General features: G+C 48.3%; 1 protein-coding gene across 1 annotated transcript in view; it reads right to left on the bottom strand.

Annotated features, from left to right (window-relative positions):
• The window catches only part of PITPNM3 (PITPNM family member 3), a 90,840-nt gene that overhangs the window by 36,044 nt on the left and 33,717 nt on the right, over positions 1 to 21,079 (bottom strand). Inside the window, exons 5-6 of the mRNA XM_052657884.1 lie at positions 4,017 to 4,064; positions 3,545 to 3,721 (exon numbers count right to left, since the gene is read on the bottom strand). Coding sequence (XP_052513844.1) covers positions 3,545 to 3,721; positions 4,017 to 4,064 — 225 coding nt within the window. The remainder of the gene's footprint in view (positions 1 to 3,544; positions 3,722 to 4,016; positions 4,065 to 21,079) is intronic.

Below are 21,079 nucleotides of genomic sequence, written 5' to 3'. Positions count from 1 at the left end.
ACAAACAGCTGGACACGGCTAAAGGGACTTAACATGCATGCATTCATCTTCTCAGTGTGACACAGTTGTGATGACTGCAGCCCTTCCCAGCATGCAGGTGTTCGTGAAGATCCATGTAGAGTGCCCAGTGCCTTGTGAAGCTGCTGAGAGGGCAAGGGAGGGGGGATGGAGAGAGTGATGCGGCCATGGGTCTCCTGGGAGTCACGCTCCCCCCTGGAGTGGGACCTGGTGGGCAGGGCAAGGAGAGTTACTACACCCACCAAACCAATGGCTGCACCCCCAGCCTCCTCTGTGGTGACGGTAGGTTCCGGCAGCAAGTGGGTAGACCCGCTCCCTGATCCAAACAACTGTGAATGGAGTAGAGGGCAGAGGCCAAGAGGACTGGTTCCTGAGGGAATCACTCTGGAAGCCCAAGTCCTTCCTAGCATCTCTGGCTAGCATCTGCTACCATCCTCTCCAGGGGGCTGGATGCACTGCTCCAGCTTTCCATCTAGCTTAAGAGAAAACTGTGCTTGGAGCTCCTTTTAGAAGTCAGTGTGGAAAGGAAGGGGAAAGCAAGGTGGGCAGCTAGGTCATGCCGAGGAAAGTCTCATCCTTTACTGGAGAGGAATCATGAAAGGGTGTCAGGGTATGAGGACAAGTCTGCCACCTGTGAAGGTCTCTCTGACACTCTGGAGGAAGAATCAAAGTGGGAGAGACCAGAGGCAGGGAGGCCAGCATGGGGGGCTGGATTTGTCCAGGAGAGAGACGACGGTGGCTTTAACTGGAGAAGGGATGGGGAGCAGAGCAGGCCCATTCCCCAAACTCCTCCCAGTCTCTATGGCCAGCTCAGGAGGGCTCCCTGGGGACTCAGACTGTGACAGCAACAGTGGCGCTGGCCACGGGACCAGTAGAGCATGGAAAAGACCAAACTCCAAAAGAGGCTAAGATGCAGCTCCTACACCTGCACCAGGTGTCGTAACCTCATCCAAAAGCCAATAGTAAGTGAGAAGCAGGAAACACTCCCTGTGTGTGGGGTGCAGACCCTGACAACCACGTGTATGACCGCTATGCCCGCGGTCACTCTCGAAGTAAAGTAGACATTATAATCACCTTTCCACAGCTGAGTAAACCAAGGCCCAGAAATGTTAGGTAACTTGCCCAAAGCAGCACAGAGAGCAAATGAAGCAACTGGGCTTCAAACCCACGTCTGATACCTTTAAAGCTCAGTTGCACGAGTCCCAGGATTTTCTGGGCAATTTGCACCACCTCCCACCTTGTTTTTAGTGACGTTTTGAAAAACCAAATGTAAAAATTAAATAAGATAATATACACAGAAGTATAACATAAATGATCGAGCGCGTTATAAATGTCAGGCATCACCATTGTTCTGTTTTTATTCAGGGCCACAGACATTTATTCTGCTGCAAATCACCACCAACCACCACCACTATTTCATAAAAGAAAAGGTGTCTGAAAGCCACAATGTGCAGACAGGACAAAATCATGGAATAAAAATCCTGTTCTCTCAACTGAATGGGTTCAACATCACAATAAACACATTACAGAACTGTCATTTTGTCTCATTGTCAAAAATGTTAGGTTTGTGCTTGGGAATTACTGCCCTCAATGACCATTTCAGCTCTGAAATTCTTCCATGCATCTATAGTTATTCTTTACTAAACAAGAATATGCTTTAGGAGCAGACGTGGATGACAACCTTCAGCAATATCATTCTGACTAAAATCTATAACCATGGTATAAAAAAAAAAAGGCTTTGCTTCTCCTTAAACACACATTTTTCCAACCAAGTCCAGAAGACACCAAACGTCTGATCAGTGTATTTGTGTCTGTGCAGAACAGAGCTGTGGTTGGCATCATGGAGACAGTCCCACGGCAGGTGGCCGTGTTTTTTCCCTTTGAGGATGCTGTGGTTTCTTCCTCCCAGAGGCCCAGAAGGAGTGATCTGGGCTCGGTTTCTCTCTCACATTCCTGATGAACATGATTAATCCTTTGCTTTTATTTTATGATATTTTGACATCTCCAGGGGAGTCTAGCTGGCCAAGGGGAGACTGCCCCACCTGGGCCATGCTAAATCCTAGAGATAATAAACAACTCATCCTAGAACGTGCCCTTCTATGCAAATCAACCAATTGTGGGTCCTTACTGCCAATCAACTCCTTTATCTAACGCTCACCCACCAAGCCAATATCCAACCCCCTGCCCAGGAGCCCTAGAACTAGAGACTGTCCTGCAGCCCAGAGCTTGCAACATTATTCAAACCAACCACTCCGCAGCTGTTTCCTCTGCCCTGCCATGCCTTTCCTGTGGAGAACACAATCTGGGCTCTGGGCCATGTATTCCCCACGCTCCTTCTGCCTCCTGACCGACCTGGTGCTTCCCCCATGGTCCCTCCCCTGGAGAAGTGTAAATAACAAATCCTCCTGTCAAAAGCACTCATCTCTCTGGTCTTCACTCAGTCACCTCTATAAATCAAAATTCCATGGGTAAGGACCTCCCTGGCAGTCCAGTGGCTAAGAACCCCATGTTTCCACTGCAGGAGGCACAAGTTTGATCCCCGATCAGGGAACTAAGATCCCATATGCTGTATGGCGTGGTCAATAAAATAATAAGTGTACATATTGTAAAAAAGAAAAAAAAAACAATCTTGGGGGGCTTCCCTGGTGGTACAGTGGATAAAAATCCTCCTGCCAATGCAGGGGATACAGGTTCAATCCCTGGTCCGGGAAGATCCCACATGCCATATGCCACAACCACTGATTCTGCACTCTACAGCCCATGGTCCCCAAAATCAAAAGAAGCCACTGTAATGAGAATCCCGTGTACTGCAATAAAGAGTAACCCCCACCCGCCACAACTAGGGAAAAGCCTATGGAGCAACGAAGACCCAGTGCAGCCACAAGTAAATAAATAAAGGAAGCTGTCTAAAAAAACATCCTGTGGGTACATTTTAACAGAGATCCCCTCATACAGGGCTTGGTTCCTCACATCCTGTAAGGACACGAGAGAGAGAGAGAGAACTGCCCACTCTCTGCGCTGCCCCTGCCCTTGCCCCGTGAACTTTTTGGCCTGAGCCTTGGTGGGGTGGGGAGGGGGCGCCCCTCTCAGAGATACCCAAGCCTCCCAACCCCTGAGTGGCTTCATCTATGAACTGCCACTGGATGTTAGGTGCACAGAAACCTTCTCAGAGACCGATGCCCCTACTCGGGGCAGGCCGTGGGAAGCTGGTGCTGTAGGTACCCTTCCTGTGACTGATGGATGGAAGAAATGGGAGGAAGAAAGACTTCAGCCTGGGGGACGGGGTGGGCAGAATGGGCTGGGCCCCACAAAGCTGCAATCACTGGTCAAAGGAGAGCAGGAGAGAGAAGCAAGGGGAGTTCTGAGCCCAGACTCTTCCAGACACACACATACCCCCTCCTTGTGTAAAACTCAATACTGTCAACAGGAAAGACATCTGCCAGTCCACTCCAAACCTCCAAGAAAGATGCCCTGAGGTTGCGGTGTCAGAAACAGACATCTTTACCAGATCTCTCCTGGGTCTAACCTTGTGCTCGGCCTCTTGAGAAAACACAGGCAGAAGGAAACTTGGAGAAGCCTGCATCATTGGAAGGACCACAAGCACCTGGGCAGCCCCACTCTGCAGACACAGCCTCCGAGCGATGGGACCTAAGGGTCCTGAGCCCTGGCACAGCCTTGGTTACTGTGTCACCCACTGTGGTTCCTGGAAGTTGAGTCACCCAAAAGAGTCGATCTCAAAGGTTCAGAGGGTGTGCTCCCCATTCCTGTTCCCCCACCCTCTCTGCCCACAAGCAGACCCCACACGAGGCTTCCCATGGTTCCACCTGCTCTGCTGGCCTCCGCCTCCTGGCACCCCCAGCCTCAGGCCCCGGAGGCAGACAGTGGCCCCAGCCCTCTGATCCCATGCAGTGGTGAAGACCCTACCACCCAAGTGGGTGAGGGAGTTTGGACCCTTCCAACAAAAAGAGACACCTGGGGGGTAGTGGGGGGCCACTCACGCTGTTTCTCCTGGAGGAGGCTGGAAGTGCACGGCGTGCTCCCTTCTCCTGCAGAAGAAGAACAGACAGGTGAGTGGACACCCCGTCACTGTTGGCCGGACACAGGAGGCCACGGTGGCCAACTCAGCACCCCCGTCTGGCTGCTCCCTCCCCGAGCAGGGGGTGGGCGGAGGGATTCCCCCACCCCCTCATGCCCTGCTCCACCCCTGCCACTCCCAGATCTGAGTTCTTTATACCTTTATACACGACGAAGCAGAAGCCCTGATGCCACTGCCTGGGGAGGTGTGTCCTGGACACCTTTTCACCTTTGCCTGCTCACCTTCATAAAGCGGATGCTTTCGTGGGTTTCTCTCTGCTCTTACTCTCCCATGAGGGTCAGCACGGCACTGCAGACAACCGGAAAGCTCTGCCTATAGTGCAGCCTCTCGGCTAAGTCCTGGATCCACATCACCTCCTGGACATCTGTTCAGCAGATTGCCCACATGCACCACGACCACAGAGTGGGTCCTGGAACTGCCCCTCTTCCCAAGTCTCCACGAAGGCACCGCCTTCTCACCAAGCCTGGGAACCACCCGTGACCCCCCACCCCGTCCCATCCCCACATTCAGTCAGTCACAGAATGCTGGGGGGTCAGGCTCCTTCTCTCCTCCTTGCCCTCTCCTAGTTCACCAGATTGGCACTCCCCAGTGGAAGGTGCTTCTGTACTGTGCCCTGGAGTGTCCCTGGGCCTAGAACTCTGTGTCTCAGTCAGCATTCGTTGAATGACTAAAAGAATGAAGCACGCACGCGTGCATGCGCGCACACACACACACACACTCCCTAAATATAGAAATCCATTCTGTCTCCTTAAGCTATTGCAATAGCTCCTGTCTTTTGATGAGAAGCTTTTTTCTATAATTATGAAAGTAATACAAGCTCCTTATGGAACATTTGGAAAACCCCAACCAACATAGAAAAGGGAAAAACTCCTTGTAATCCCACAACTGAGGAAAAACTGGTTCCATTCTATGTCATTCTTTCCAGGCTTTTTTCCATACACATTTTTTTGGGGCCAACTGAGATCAAACCAGCCCTCTGTGGGCAGGGATTATGTCATTTATCTCTGTCTTCCCAACAAATAGATGAATGGTGGTTGGCTCTGAAAGGTATCATAGATAATAAAGAAGCACAAAACACAGTTTGTGTACTTCAAGTGGAAGCATGAATAAATACATAAAGCTATGCTGCTGCTGCTTCAGTCGTGTCTGACTCTGTGCGACCCCAGAGACGGCAGCCCACCAGGCTCCCCCGTCCCTGGGATTCTCCAGGTTAAAACACTGGAGTGGGTTGCCACTTCCTTCCCCAATGCATGAAAGTGAAAAGTGAAAGTGAAGTCGCTCAGTTGTGTCCAACTCTTCACAACCCCATGGACTGCAGCCCACCAGGCTCCTCTGTCCATGGGATTTTCCAGGCAAGAGTACTGAGTGGGGTGCCATCGCCTTCTCTGATAAAGCTATGAAGCCTCTATGAATATCACTCCAGTGGCTTTGGAATCTCCTGTCGAGAGCCGACATCATTGTTGTTGCTGTTGAGTTGCTCAGTCGTGTCCGACTCTTTTGCGACCGTCCTCAGCATTGACAGGCAGATTCTTTACCACTGAACCACTCGGGAAGCCCAAACTACATCATGGTTGCCTTTAAAATTATGCTATTAGCAATCCATCATACCTTTCCTATGCAAATGGCACAATACCATTCCTTTTTTAAGTCTGGGTAATCTTCCATTGTATAAATGTGCCGCACCTCCTTTTTCCATTCTTCTGCTGATGCTTCCATGTCCTGGCTATTGTAAATAGTGCTACAATAAATACTGGGCTGCACGGATCTTTTGGAATTACGGTTTTCTCCAGGTGAATGGGGAGATTGGGATTGACTTGTACGCACTACTATGTACATGTGTGTGAAAGTCACTCAGTCATGTCCGACTCTTTGTGGCCCCTTTACAGTTCATGGAATTCTCCTGGCCAGAATACTGGAGTGGGTAGCCTCTCCCTTCTCCAGCGGATCTTCCTGACCCAGGAATTGAACCAGGGTCTTCTGCATTGCAGGCGGATTCTTTACAAGCTGAGCTACCAGGGAATCCCTATTGTAAATGTACAAAATAGATAACCAATGAGAACCTACTCTATAGCTCAGGGAACTACTCATTGCTCTGTGGTGACCCAAATGGGAAAGAAATCCAAAAAGTGAGGAGATACAGGTATACCTATGGCTGATTCACCTTGCAGAAAATAAAACAACATTGTAAAGCAACTATACCCCAATAAAAATTTTAATTAAAAATAAAAATAAAAGTATCCTATTGGCAGAAACTTTCAGAATCTCACCATTATAATTACTGCTGTGAAGGACATCTTTGTGATTGAAGCTCTTTCTGCATGTTTTATGATTTCCTTAAAATACAGCCAAAGGAGGACAATTCTGGGTCAAAGGGCAGGAGCCTTTTTCAGACTCCTGAGGTTTATTGCCTCATTTCTCTCCAGAGAGGTGTATGTACGGATTCACACACCCAGGCGCAGCGGATGTAAGGGCGACTCTTAACAGACACTCACCTCTCTGGTATTTATATTGGTCTGTTGGATTTCTCTGCCTCTGACTTCACCAGATTAATCTTTTGAAATCTAGCCTTCCCAAGCCACTCTCTTGCCCTCCCATCACCGAACTCTGAGCCTGGCAAGAAAGCCTCTCCTTAAAGTGGCCCCCGCCCACATCGCCAACCTTTGCACATCCCTTCCTGCTTTATCCCCACCAGCCAAATCACTGGTACATCATTACGGTTCTTCCATCTTTCTCTTTCAAACCCTCTGTATCTTACCAGCTAGGTTGAGAATCAATCCCGGGGCCACGTCTTCCACGAAGGCTTTGATCTACATTGCCTGCCCCTCAAAGGCCTCAATTCTCAGGACCTCTGTTCTCAAAGGTCATCTCTGCATCCCAAGGGCCTCACAGGGTCAGGTTCAGCAATGGTCAAATCCCTTCCTTCTGAAATGTCTACCTGGAGCCCACCCCACTTGACTGGAGGGCTCAGAAAGGGACCTGAGCTGAACCCCCAGGATCTAGAAAAACCCCTGTAGCCAGAGCAAGGCTGGACTCTGAGGACTGGAGTCCCAGGTCTTCAGCCTCAGCCCACAGAGAGCCCCCCCCCCAACCCCCAAGGATCTTTAGCCAGGAGGAGCCCCTTGGCATCAGGAGTCCTGGCCCTGGTTCTCTGGCACCACATTTTGGGGGCTCAATTATACACATCTGTCCAATGGAAGGCCTCACTCTGCCCTGCTGAAGGGTCCCCCAGCTCTGCCAGGACAAGGGTCCATGACCTGGGGGGCAGCACAGAAGTGGTCAGACTGGCATGTAGGGAGCGGGGCAGGCAACACAGAGGTCACACCTCCAGCTTGAAATCTCTAGCTAGAGGCAGAATCCTGCTGTCCAGGTAGGCCCCTCTTTTCCAACCTTGATGGCAGAACCTACAGACACCAGGTCTGGTATCCCCAGCTTCCTGAGCAAGTCTGAGTTAGTTCTCTGGAAAAAAAAAAAAAATGTGTCCACAGCTTCCCCTAAAGACTCCAATTATCCAAGGAAGATTCTGGGACACAGAGAGAAGCTGCCTCCAGGCCTCTACTGGGGGCCCTTCAAGCCCTTCCCCGGGCAAAGTTGCGGGTCCCTTCCCTGCAGACTCAAGGGTGGCTCCCATATAGGAACCTCTACCACCTCCCCACCAATAATCCAGGAGCTGATGGGTGACTCCCTTCCACCATCCCAGCTGCCACGCACCAGAATCCATCACCCTGTTTCTGCAGCCCTCTGTCTGCCAGGGCTGCCTTCTCAGTTCATGTCACCTGAATCCCAATCTGTCTCCTTCCTCCATGGGATCAGAGCCCCTGGGTGCTCTCAAAGGCAGGAGTGGAGAGTGGAAAGAGCATAGAGGTGGAGTCAGGAGGTTGAGATTCCCTCCCAGGCTCCCATGGACTCACTGTGTGAACTGAGGCAAGTCCCTCTCCCTCACTGAGCCTCATTCCCACAATCTAGTGTGGGTCCTTTCCATACTGTTAATGCAGTTCTCAAGGCAAGAATTCTGAAGCGGTTTGCCATTCCCTTCACCAGTGGACCAGGTTTTGAATGCCGAAGAATTGATGCTTTTGAACAGTGGTGTTGAAGACTCTTGAGAGTCCCTTGAACTGCAAGGAAACCAAACCAGTCAATCCTAAAGGAAATCAGTCCTGAACATTCTTTGAAAGGACTGATGTTGAAGCTGAAGCTCCAATACTTCGGCCACCTGATGAGAAGAACTGACTCACTGGAAAAGAGCCTGATGCTGGGAAAGATTGAAGGCAGGAGGAGAAGGGGATGGCAGAGGATGAGATGGTTGGATGGCATCACCAACTCCACAGACATGGGTTTGAGCAAGCTCAGGGAGTTGGTGATGGACAGGGAAGCCTGGCGTGCTGCAGTCCATGGGGTCACAAAGAATCGGACACGACTGAGCAACTGAACTGACTGGCTGACTGAGTGTGGGTCCAGCGGTCTCTGAGGAGCCTACGAGTACTGAAAGCCCTTGGGTTGTACTGCATTATGGTTAAACACCTGGATTCAAATCCTGGACACGTACCCTTGGACAAGTTCACCTCTGCAAGCCTCAGTCTTCTAATCTACGAAATAGAGATAGTGGTGCTCCTACCTAGAGAGTTATTGTGAAGATCAAATGATTAATGAGTGTAAAGTCCTTAGCACACAGCCTGGCACACAGCAGCCATTCAAGATGTGAAAGTAAAAGTGTTAATCGCATCAGTCCTGTCTGAGACTTTGGTCTGTAGCCTGCCATGGATTGTAGCCCACCAGGCTCCTCTGTCCATGGAATTCTCCAGGCAAGAATACTGGAGTGGGTTCCCATTCCCTTCTCCAGGGGATCCTCCCAACCCAGGGATTGAACCAAGGTCTCCTGCATCTCAGGCAGATTCTTTACCATCTGAGCCACCAGGATTGGGCTTATTGTTGGTTCATTTGCTTATTTATCAACGCTTTTAACAACTGGTTCCAGGCAGTGTCTCTTCTGTCACCAGCACGACTCCAGATGGAGTGGGGTGGAGAGACTCAGTGGTTAGTGCTGGGTGCCAGCTCACGGTGCTCCCCAGGCCAGGGGTCATGTGCTCTAGAGAGGAGACCCAGGTGGAAAAGAGGCCTGGGCACCCTCTCAGAGTAGCCCCCACCACCAGCATGATGAGGTGACTGCAGACCCCGCATCTGATGTCAGATGTATGGGTCAGAGCTGAACATGAGCATGCGGTCTGAGAACTAGCTGAGTCCACAGGGCAAGTCGGCTCCCTCCACCCAGCAGGACAGAAGCCTCACATGGAGATGAAGACACTCACTTACAAAACCCCTTCTATTCATCTCTCTGCCGAGCACTGTGCCAGGAGCCATGGGGGATATGGAGATGAGAAAGTCAAGGTGAGATGACCAAGAAGGAGGCAGAGACTCACTCTGACCCAGGGACCCCAGGGAGGGTGTGGCAGGCTCTCACAACTTGAGAGCCTCGGGGCAAAGAGAGCTTTGACAGGGAGAGAAAATAGGACTGTGTCTGCTGTACATTGAGCCCAAGGAAAGGCAGGAGTGGGGGAGCAGGCACGCAGCAGAGAAGAAAACTGTGCCTGGATAGGCAAAGGGAGTTGCTAACTCTTCCAAACTTGAGTCTCCTGACATTTCTACTGTGCCCCAAACCACCTACATCATTAGCAGGGCCCAGTGCAAAATGAGAATGCAGGGGCCCTCGTTCAGAAAGAAAGAAAAATGGAATTTCCTGGTGGTCCAGTGGTTAGAATTCCATGATTTCACTGCCAAGGGCGCTGGTTCAATCCCTGGTTGGGGAACTAAGATCCCATAAGCCCCGTGATGTGGCGAAAAAAAAAGAAAAAGAAAAAAGATTAAAAGGCACTAAAAAATACAGTTTTTCCTTTTGTCCTCTCTTGACCTGTCTGGGTGGCTTTTATTTGCTGTTTAATGTTATGCTCTCTCATGCACAGGGATACTCAAGAGGTGAGTGTAGACACTCACAGGTGCCTGGGGGCCCCACTCCTCAAATTGGCCCCCAAACCCAGCAGCCACATGCTACTAGCTCCCCCCTCCCACCAGCTGCCAGACCTGGGCACTGTGCCATGACTGAGAGCAAGAACGCTGGGCGCCATGCATCCGCCCTTCCCACTGCCTGCTGTCCCAACCCCCTGGGCAGGCAGGCGACTCCCAAGAGTACTGCAGCCTCTGCATCAAAATGCCTTAGGTCCCTGGATGGGTGGGTGAGAGGTCTGCTTGTCTGAGTCACCCACCGAATGCACTACAGCCCTGCCAGCCCCTGGCGGGGACACTTGCTCTGCCCTGAGACACTCGGATCTATGCCTCTGACCCCAACTCTCCCGGCACCCAGGCCCCTGCTTGGGGGAAGAGAGTAGCTCTCCGTGGGCATGTACAGGGAGGAGGAAGCTGGGTGGGGCCAGGGAGCCAGAGGGCAGGAGAGCGGAGGCCAAGAGCCCATCCTGGAAGGGAGGGAAAGGGAGCTTTCTAGAGCAGAGGCTTCCAGCGATGGCTCAGGCCATGTGGACAGCACCACGCGTAAACCAAACTCCCAGGCCCTGGCACGTGCTCCACTGTCCATCAGGCGGCACTTACAAAGCACAGATACGAAGATAAAATCATTCAGAATTGAGATCATTCATCCCAAATCCAGGGACTGGTGCTAAAGATGAAGCTCCAATACTTTGGCCACCTGATGTAAACAGCCAACTCCTTGGAAAAGACCCTGAGGCTGGGAAAGATTAACGGCGAAAGAAGAGGACAGCAGAGGATGAGATGGTTGGACAGCATCACTGTCTCAATGGACACGAACTTGGGCAAACTCCGGGAGGTAGTGAGGGACAGGGAGATCTGGTGTGCTGCAGTCCATGGGGCCACAAAGAGTTGGACACGATTTAGCAACTGAACAACACCACCACCACCCCAAACCCGGGGCTTTTCAGAGCACAGGTCGCAGCCCTGACCACAGCACATAGACCTCCAGTGTTTCTCCAGGACCTGCTCTCTCTCTGCCAGACCCTAGGGAGCGGGGAGGTGTCCAGCCGAGGGATGAGCTAGGTCTGGTCCATCACCTCCCTGTTCTCATGCCAGGCCCTGGAAGCGACTCACCTGGATGGTTTAAAAGATGCTGATATCAAGCAATATTTCATTACCAGAAAGGAAATAGGATTTGTAGCCTGGGCAAGATTTCAGTGGGCATAATGCCTGGTGGGGGAGTGGAGCTGGGGCATTAAGACTGGGGGCAAGGCTGGTGGAGCAGGGGTGCAGAGGTGGAAAGCAGCCAGGAGGGAGTGTCACTGAGATGCTGGTACAGATTCACACTGGTGTCACCTGGGTAGAAGGAAGACTGTTAGAAAGGGAGGTCAGAGCTCCCCTCACCATGTGGGCTCAGTGGTGGAAACCAGAAAGGCTGCCTCTGGGCTGCAGGGGCTTTGTGGTCTGCCCAGTGCTGACCTACCTGCTAGGTCACTGAGATCTCACACCTGGGCAGAAAAGGCCACCTTCACAGATAAAGAGACAGGCTCAGAAGGAGAAAGTCACTAACCCGATTTCAGATCTGGTCCCTTTCAATGCCCCACACCTGATGGAGGCTCTCCCATGACCTCTGCCTCCTACTGGGGGCAGGGGGGCTTTCTTTCTTTTTTTTTTTAATTTACTTATTTATTTGGCTGCATCAGGTCTTTGTTGCAGCAGGCAGGATCTTTTTTTCTCTCTCTCTGTTAGTTGTGGCCTGCATTGGAAAAGATCCTGATGATGGGAAAGATTGAAGGCTGGAGGTGAAAGGGACGATGGAGGATGAGATGGTTGAATGGCATCACCAACTCAATGGACTTGAGCTTGAGCAAGCTGTGGGAGATGGTGATGGACAGGGAAGCCTGGCGTGCTGCAGCCCATGGGACCGCAAAGAGTCACACGACTGAGCGACTGAACAACAACAAATGCAGGATCTTTAGCTGTGGCAGGTGAGATCTGGCTCCCCGACCAAGGATGGAACTCGGATCCCCTGCACTGGGAGCATGAAATCTTAGCTACTGGACCACCAGGGAAGTCCCAGAAAGGGGCTTTCTAGAGCAGAGGCTTCCGGCGATGCCTCAGGCCATGTGGACAGTGCTTCCTGAAGTGGGGTGTCAGGGGTTGAAGAGGGGCGAGCAGGGGGGCGTGGAGAAGGGGCTGTCTGTAAGGAGCACTGGGGAGAAGCACCCAGAAGCTGGAGCCGACCTTCAGGGTTACTGAAGCTTGCATGCCTGAGCCCGGTGTCTGAGGGGCCTGGTAAGGCCACGAACCTGGACAAGAAGGAGCTTGCTGTGTGACAAGGGAGGTGTGGAGCCCGAGCAGCGGGAAGCTGGCCTTCCCTGCCCAGCCGCTGACTCTTGGCTCGGCTCTGTCTTCCCTTGCAGCCGCCAGCAGGCGTGCAGAGGAGTTGGAGGCGGTGAAGCTGGCTTCCTGATTAGCGGGCTCCCAGGATGAGGGTGATTAACCAGATGTGCAGCTGTCTCTGCCACTGTCTAAATGAGACCCCACTTGGCCTAAGCTTTCCAGGGCCCCTGGGCCCAACAGCCTCGCCTTGGCTAGAGTTTTCTTCAAATGCAGAAGCTGCCAGTAACCCCTACGAACATGACAGGCTACACAGGGAGGGCTGGGTACTGGGAGGGCTGGTCCTCTGTCACCCACAAGTCCTGCCTGTCCCAACCTCACACACGCATCTCAGCTCTGTCATCTCCTCCAAGAAGATGCTGCTACAGTGTATTCTGCTCATGATTCCTGAGTGATTTTATATTTCCTCTTTCCAATCCCCCTCCATCAAACTGTGCGTTCCCCAAGAGCGAGAGGAGCAAAGTGGGCGGGCAAGAAAAGACACGCAATCACCAAATACCTGAATTGGGAGGATGGCGTGGCCGCTGGGGAAGCCATTCAGGCAGATGGGCCTTGGGGAAGAAGGAATCAGGAATTCAGCTTCTGACATGTCAGAAAAGTATCTGGGAAGACCCCATGGAGCAGGAATATGAGCAGCTGAAGACCCGTGATCTGCCAAGACTTGGGGGTCTGAACCAGGTTCTGCCAGCCTGGTAACTCAACTCATGAAGTAGGGCTGAGAAGGAAAAAACCACACACCTCCCTCCCTGCTCAGGGTGCTCCCCAGACACTGAGCCTCTGCTGAGCTGCAAGGTCAAGATTCGCCCTCTGGACTTCCCTGGTGGGCCAGTGGCTAAGAATCCACCTGCCAATTCAGGGGACACAGGTTCAATCCGGGTCCAGGAAGATCCTAGAGCACGTAAGCCCGTGCACCGCACAGCCACGGAGCCCACGTGCAGCAACTCCTGAAGCCCGCGAGCCCTAGAACCTGTGCTCCACAACAAAAGAAGTCACCAAAATGAGAAGCCTACGCACTGCAGCTGGAGAGCAGACCCTGCTCCCCGCAGCTGGAGAAAGCCCACCTGCAGCAGTGGAGACCCAGCGCAGCCAAAAAGAAATAAACTTTTAAAGAAAAGATTCAGTCTCATTACCTCTCACCTGGTCCATCACAATGCCCTCTACTCTCATTCCTGGTCCCTCCTGTTATCCTCTACACTACCTTCTAGAATGACCTTTCTAAAATATGGCTTGTCACTCCCACTTAAACTACTCCATGGGTCCCCAGGGATACTCTTGAGAGGGCTGCAACTCCTCACCCTGATGTTCAGGGTTTCATTTTCAACATCCCCACGCCTACCTCTTCTCTCAGACCGCTTGACTCCTTTGGCCACCACTCAGCCCGATATTCGGAGAAGGCAATGGCACCCCACTCCAGTACTCTTGCCTGGAAAATCCCATGGACAGAGGAGCCTGGTGGGCTGCAGTCCATGGGGTCGCAAAGAGTCAGACACGACTGAGCGACTTCACTTTCACTTTTCACTTTCCTGCATTGGAGAAGGAAGTGGCAACCCACTCTGGTGTTCTTGCCTGGAGAATCCCAGGGACCGGGAAGCCTGGTGGGCTGCCATCTGTGGGGTCGCACAGAGTCGGACACGACTGAAGCAACTCAGCAGCAGCAGCCCAATATCTAGCATCCCAACTTTCATCAAGGTGAACTCTGTGCAGCTCCCCGAACTTCCCTGCCTTCTCGTGCCTCCCGCCGCATCTTCACACCTGCCATCCCCTCCTCCTGCTGCATCCTCATGGGTCTGTCCAGAGTCCCGAGAGGCCTCCTTCTTGCCTCACGTCTCAGCTCTGGCTCTATGTCCTTCTCTGATCCCTCTGGACCTTGTTCTCACTCTTGTTAGGGTAATTAGCTCACTGGCCTGTAACCGCCCCACCCCCAAGTCTGGGAGCCAGTCAATTCTGAGTCTATTTCTGAGTCATCACTGTGTCCCCAGCATTGACCGGCACAGGGTCCGACACAGAGTAAGTCACAGTACATGTGTTCTGAATGCATAAATGATGGAAGGAGGGCATGAATACGTGATGAGGCCCTCACTGCTTCAGGTGCAGAAAGGGAGGCTGAGTACCCACCCAGAAAGGCACACAGGTCAGTACTACACGGGTGGCCCAAGCAAGCTATGCTGGGCAACTGGGAGGTGGTCTGGGAGAGACTGGGCCATCAGGGAGGTTCACTGGGGAAGGGCACAGAATTACAAGAGCTGGAGAGGAAACGGGGGGAAAAACAGACAAGCTCAAGTGGGCTTGAGAGTCAGCAAGCAGCCCCTGGGCATTTGGCTGGAACTCAGTGTGAACAGAAGAGGGAGGTACGGCCTGGAAGTCATGGATACCAGAGTAGAGATGACCTTGAGATTGCCAGATCTAGCCATGACCTGACAGTCCCAGTGTATTCATAACATCCTTCATGATAGCCGTTGCAGGGCTGTCTGATTCCAGCAGGGATCATGACAATAGACAACGACAATTGTTAGAAGAAAGGGTAGAATCAGGATGGGCTTACATGCCAGGCCGGGGGGACTTATACTTCCTTCTCCTGGAAACAAAAACTTAGTTGCCAACTCCATAGCAGAATGATACTACTGGATTTATATTTTAGAAGCATCACAGTAGGATTGGCTAAAGTTGGTCAACTGGCAAACTGATCTAGCCTTTTTCTCCTGTCCCAAACCCCCAGAAAATGACATTAACCATTTTATGTGAGTTAATCTTTAGTAGCATCCCTAGTGGTTCAGACGGTAAAGAATCTGACTGCAGTGAAGGAGATCCAGGTTCAGTCCCTGGGTTGGGAAGATCCCCTGGAGAAGGGAATGGATACCCACTCCATTATTCTTGCCTGAAGAATTCCATGAACAGAGCAGTCTGGCAGGCTACAGTCCATAGGAGTCGCAGAGTCAGACATGACTGAGTGACTAACACTTCGACTTTTTCATTTTTCACAGCACTGTAAAATAGGAAAGGATGTCCTGGCACATCAGAGACTGTGAGGCACCCCCAAAAGGCAGGACATAGAGGGATTGGATGGAGGGCAGCAGGGCTAGCTACAGAGTTTGCAAGACCCAGGCCAAATGAACATACAGGGTTTTTGTTTAAAATGATTAAGAATTTCAAGATGGCAACAGCAGAGCATAAACTCTAGTGTGAGACCCTTTTCTGTGTAGAGCCTTTGTGTGACTGTGAAGGTCAAATGTCCATAAAACCAAGCCATGTGAAAGGAAACCATAACCTCAATCCTGCAAAGGAAAGTCTGGAGCCAAAGGTGGAGGCAGCTCAGAGGGACTGGCAGGGTCACAGGTGGAAAACAGAAGCAAAAGGAGGTTTTGCCACTGTCTGGGCTTCCATGGGAGAGAAGCCAGGTGATTGGAATGCCCCCTCACCCTACTCACCAGCCCCTGCTTTCATACGCAGAGGCATCCATGCCCAGGTGTGAGAAGGGCCGAGTTTGAGGGACAGGACAGCTTGGGAGGCTGAAAATACCCAAGAGGAGCAAAATACCCAGAAACTAATGGTTCAACTCACCCAGAAGCAGCTCCGACCCTCCCCAATAATAAGATGGTGGAAGCTTGCAGTAAACAGACATATCACACCACTCAGAAAGAGGCTAAGGGGGAACTGCAAACACAAAGCAGAGTATGTATCCAAATATGAACAAATATTAGAGGAAAACCAACAGTGTAGAAGAAAGATAGCAAACTCAATGACTGAAGGAAGTAGAGTACAGGAAAATGAATCTGTGGGTTCCTTCAACCAGCTTAATATCATCATCATAAATGGCTCTCAAATTTAGCAAGCACCAGAATCTCCCAAAGGGCTAGCAAACTGATTCTGAGCCCTACTGATCCTGATTCAATAAGTCCAAAGTTCATATTTCTGACAGCTTCCAAGTGATGCTAATTTCGTGGGTCCAGGGACCACTCTTTAAGAACTACATATCTAGAAATAAGGTTATAAACTAGAGTCAGAAGGTAAGTAGTAGGGGGAAAAAAAAGCTCTCTGGAAAGCTGGAGGCAGAGAAATTGATCAAGGACACCTAGACAACGACTGCTCCCTTTGTCTCAATGAGAATGTGGCCTTGATGACACTAAGTTTGTTTCAAAACAAGAAGGGCCCTGATTGCAAAGAGTCTCTTGAGTGACAGTTCATAGACTATTAGTATAAATTAATCTGGAAGAGATTTGTAAACCCCGAACATAAAAGATTAGTGACATGGCAAGATCCAAGTGGAATTTACCCCAGGAATGAAACATTGTTCGATATATGAAAATCAATCAATGTAATACACTGAAGGACAAAATATTGTATTACAATCGTTATAATAAAGGACAAAAACCACATGATCACCTCAATAAATGCAGAAAAAGCATTTGGCAAAATCTAACATCCTTTACAAAACCACTCAAGAAACCAGTAATTGGAGGGAATTTCTTCAACAACATAAAAGACCACTACTACAAAAAAAAAAAAAAACCCACAGCTAACATCATATTTAATGATAAAAGAATGAAAAGTTTTCCCCTATGATCAGAAACAAGGTAAGATGTTAGCTCTCATCACTTCTTTATTTATTTTTGTTTCTGATTGTTGCTGGGTCTTTGTTGCTGCATGAGCTTTTCTCTAGTTGCTGCGAGCGGGGGCTACTCGCTAGTTGGCGCACAAGCTTCTTATTGTGGTGTCTTCTGTTGTTGCTAAGCATTGGCTGTAGGGCACTGGGGCCTCAGCAGTTGAAGCTGGTGGGCTCAGTAGTTGTGGCCCCCAGGCTCTAGGGCTTGGGGTCAGGAGATGTGGCACGTGGGCTTTGTTGCTCCTTGGTATGTGGAATCTTCCCAGATCAGGGATAGAACCTATGTCTCCTGCATTGGCAGGCAGCTTCTTTACCACTGAGCCATGAGAGAAGCCTGGTTCTTATTTATCATTTCTATTCAGTATTATACTGGCGAATCTAGTCAGGAAAATGAGACAAGGAAAGGGAATAAAAAGCATCCAGATTGGATAAGAAGAAGTGAAACTACCTCTATTTGGAGGCAGAATAAATAGAAAATCCTAAGGAATCCTCCCAAAATAAAACCAATAAATGAGTTCAGCAAAGAGGAAGGATACAATACCAGTTTACAAAAATAAATCGTATGTCTATACACTTGCAATAAACAACCTACTTTGATTATAACAGCATCAAAAAGAATAAAACATTCAGGAATAAATTTATTAAGTGCAAGACTTGTACACTGAAAACTATATGTAAAACATAATTAAAATAAATTAAAGAAGACCTAAATAAATGGAAAGACTTTCCACATTCATGCATTAAAGACTAATATTGTTAATCTAGCAATACTTCCAAAATTGATCTACAAGATTCAACAACAATCCCTATCAAAATTGCAGTGTATTTTTTGCAGAAATCAGTTCTAAAATTCATATGGAAATGTGAGGAACACAGAAGAACCAAACAAACTTGCAAGAAAAGAACTTGCAAAATAAAAAAAGTTGCTGGACTCCCACTATCTGATTTCAAACTTACTATAAGTGTGCAGTAATCAAGACTCTGTGATACTGGCATAAAGATAGACATATATATCAGTGGAATAGAAGTGAAAGTCAAAAAATAAATCCATATGTTTATGATCAATTGATTTTTGACAAGGGTACCAAGATAATTAAATGGAGAAAAGAATAATTTTTTTCAATAAATATTGCTAGTACCACTGGTTACCCACATGCAAAAGAATGAAGTTGAATCCCTACCTCACACCATACACAAAAATTAACTCCAAGTGGATCAAAGGCCTAAATATAGAAGTTGAAACCATGAAACTCTTAAGAGAAAACATGGAATAAATTTTTCAGGATCTTGCATTAGCCAATAGCTTTTTAAATATGGCAACAAAAGCACAAACAATAAAATAAAAAATAAATAAATTGGACTTCCTAAAAATTTTAAAGTTTGTGCTCCAAAGGACATTAACAAGAAAGTGAAAATACAATCCACAGAATGAGAAATATATGTAAATTATATAACTCATAAGGGTATAGCATCCAGAATATATAAAGAACTCTTACAGCTCTACAATAAAAAGACAACCCAATGTTTTTTCGGCCACACTGCACAGCATGTGAGATCTTAGTTCCTAAACCAGGGATCAAGCTGGTTTCCTCTGCAATGGAAAGATGATGCCCTAACCACTCAACTGCCAGGGATTTCTCAAGACAATCCAATTTTTAAATAAGCAAAAGATTTGAATATATATTTCTTTAAAGAAGATGAATAATGACCAATAAGCACATGAAAAGAAGCTCAACATCATTAGTTGTTAGGGAGATGCAAATCAAAACCACAAGTATGTGCCACTTCCCCCCACTAGGATGACAGTAACCCAAAAGACAGACAATAACGAGTGCTGGCAAGCATGTAGAGAAATTCGAACTCTTGGTAGGAATGTGAAGTGGTGCAGCCACTTTGGAAAAGGTTTGTCAGTTCTCCCAAAAGTTAAACAGTTACCACACGATACAGCAACTCTACTCATATATGTATGTATATATATATATATATATATATATATATATACTCAAAAGAAAATATGTTTGCACAAAAAGTTGTACACAAAAAATTTTACAGCATTATTTATAATAGCCAAGAAGTGGAAACAACCCAACATCCATTGACTGATGAATGGATAACCAATATGTGATATACCCGTGTGTGTGTTAGCCGCTCAGTTGTGTCTGACACTTTGCGACCCCATGGATTGTAGCCCGCCAGGCTCTTCTGTCCATGGGATTTTCCAGGCAAGAATACTGGAGTGGGTTGCCATTTCCTTCTCCAGGGCATCTTCCTGACTAAGGAATTGAACTCAGGTCTCCGGCAGTGCAGGCAGATGCTTTACTCTGAGCCACTGGGGAAGCCACCTGATACACCCATACTACAGAATATTATTCACCCTCAAAGTGGAATGAAGTACTGATTCAATGTACAACATGGAAGGATCTTAAAAACATTATGCTAGATAAGACATCAGACACACACAAAAAAACACATTGTCTGACTGCATGTATACGAAATTCCAGGGCCCTGGGGGTAGAAAAGTGGGGAGTGACTGCTCATGGATATGGGGTTTTTTTGTGGGGGAGGGAAGGGGGGTGACAAAAATATTCTGGAACCAGATAATAGTGATAATTGCATACCTTCAATACTATATTAAAAACCATAAAATTGTGCACTTTAAAGGGATGAATTTTATGATATATGAATTTGTCTCAGTTAAAAAAAGAACTTGGCAAGACTGCTTTACTTGGACAATGTTAATGACAGCTGTGTTCTTCCTTAGACAATTAGAACCAAACTCGCTCCTGCTCTGTGTTATAATCTCACTTATGGATCTTTGGCTAATTAATCCAGTCTGACGTGTGAGTGGTTTATTTCTATCCTCTTCTGACCTACCAGAAAACTCTGAAACTGAAAATAACAAGGAGATAGATGCTCTAAACAGCACAGAATGAGTCCAAGGCATTCATATCAGATTATTATGAAAGAGAATCAACCAGAGTGCATGAAAATGAAAAGATGATTGCTTTAAAAAAAAAAAAAAAGCACACACACTACATAGAAGAGTTAATCAGAAGAAAGGAAATAGCCAAAGAAGAGAAAAATTCGTGCACTGTTGGTTAGCTGGAACCAGACTGCTCCAGAACCCAGCAAAGACCAGAAAATAAGAATAGACAGGGAAAGTGGAGACATGGTTCCAGCATCTACCTAATAGAAGTTTTGGAAGGAAAAAATACAGAGACAGAAAAAGTTGAAGAGATAATCGAAAGAAAATGTCACAGTAATGAAAAAAGAGGACACGAAGTTCAGACACGGCAAAGAACAAAACCTCATCTGCAAACTTGGTTGTGAGTTTAGAATGCAAAGAATAAAGCTTTTAAAAACTGAGTTTCAACAAGAAGGAAAAACAGATTACTCACAAATTTGCCTCAGACGTCTCACCAACAACACTAAATTCAAGAAGGCCATGAGGAATGTCTTCAAAGATAGTTTGGAATATGATTATGGATGCAGGCAAACTTGCCAAATGAATGCACGTTGAGAAATGCAAAGACTTAGAAAATGATTGTCAGCAGTTCCTACTTGAAAGAATGTCTTGAGATGTTTCAGTTAACAGATGAAGTAAATCCAAAAGGAAGTCGTGGAATTTAGGAAGCAGAAGTAAAAACTATACACTAAAAGGGAAGAATTTACCTAATGTAAATCATCCCTCAGTACACTTAGCTGAGAAGAATGAGGAGGAAGGGGGAGGGAAAAGGATGAGAAGAGAAGGGGGAGATCAAAGCCCGGATCACTCTCGCCACTCAGCATCTATCTGAAGATCCTGTGCAATGCAGCTGAATTAGAAAAATAAGTAAGCTGGCTAAATATTGGCAAGGATATAACTGCTGAGATTTGTAAACAATCTGACACTCTCCCTAAAAAAAAAAAAAAAAAACCAAGAGAGTCAACTGACAAATTATTGGAGCTTATATGAAAATTCAGCCAAGTGGCAGGAATTTAAGAGACAAATA

Source organism: Budorcas taxicolor, chromosome 19 (genome assembly GCF_023091745.1).
Source record: "Budorcas taxicolor isolate Tak-1 chromosome 19, Takin1.1, whole genome shotgun sequence".
Classification (NCBI taxonomy): Eukaryota; Metazoa; Chordata; class Mammalia; order Artiodactyla; family Bovidae; genus Budorcas; species Budorcas taxicolor.
Note: the sequence above shows the minus strand (reverse complement) of the source record. Positions and strands in the feature narration are given on the sequence as shown.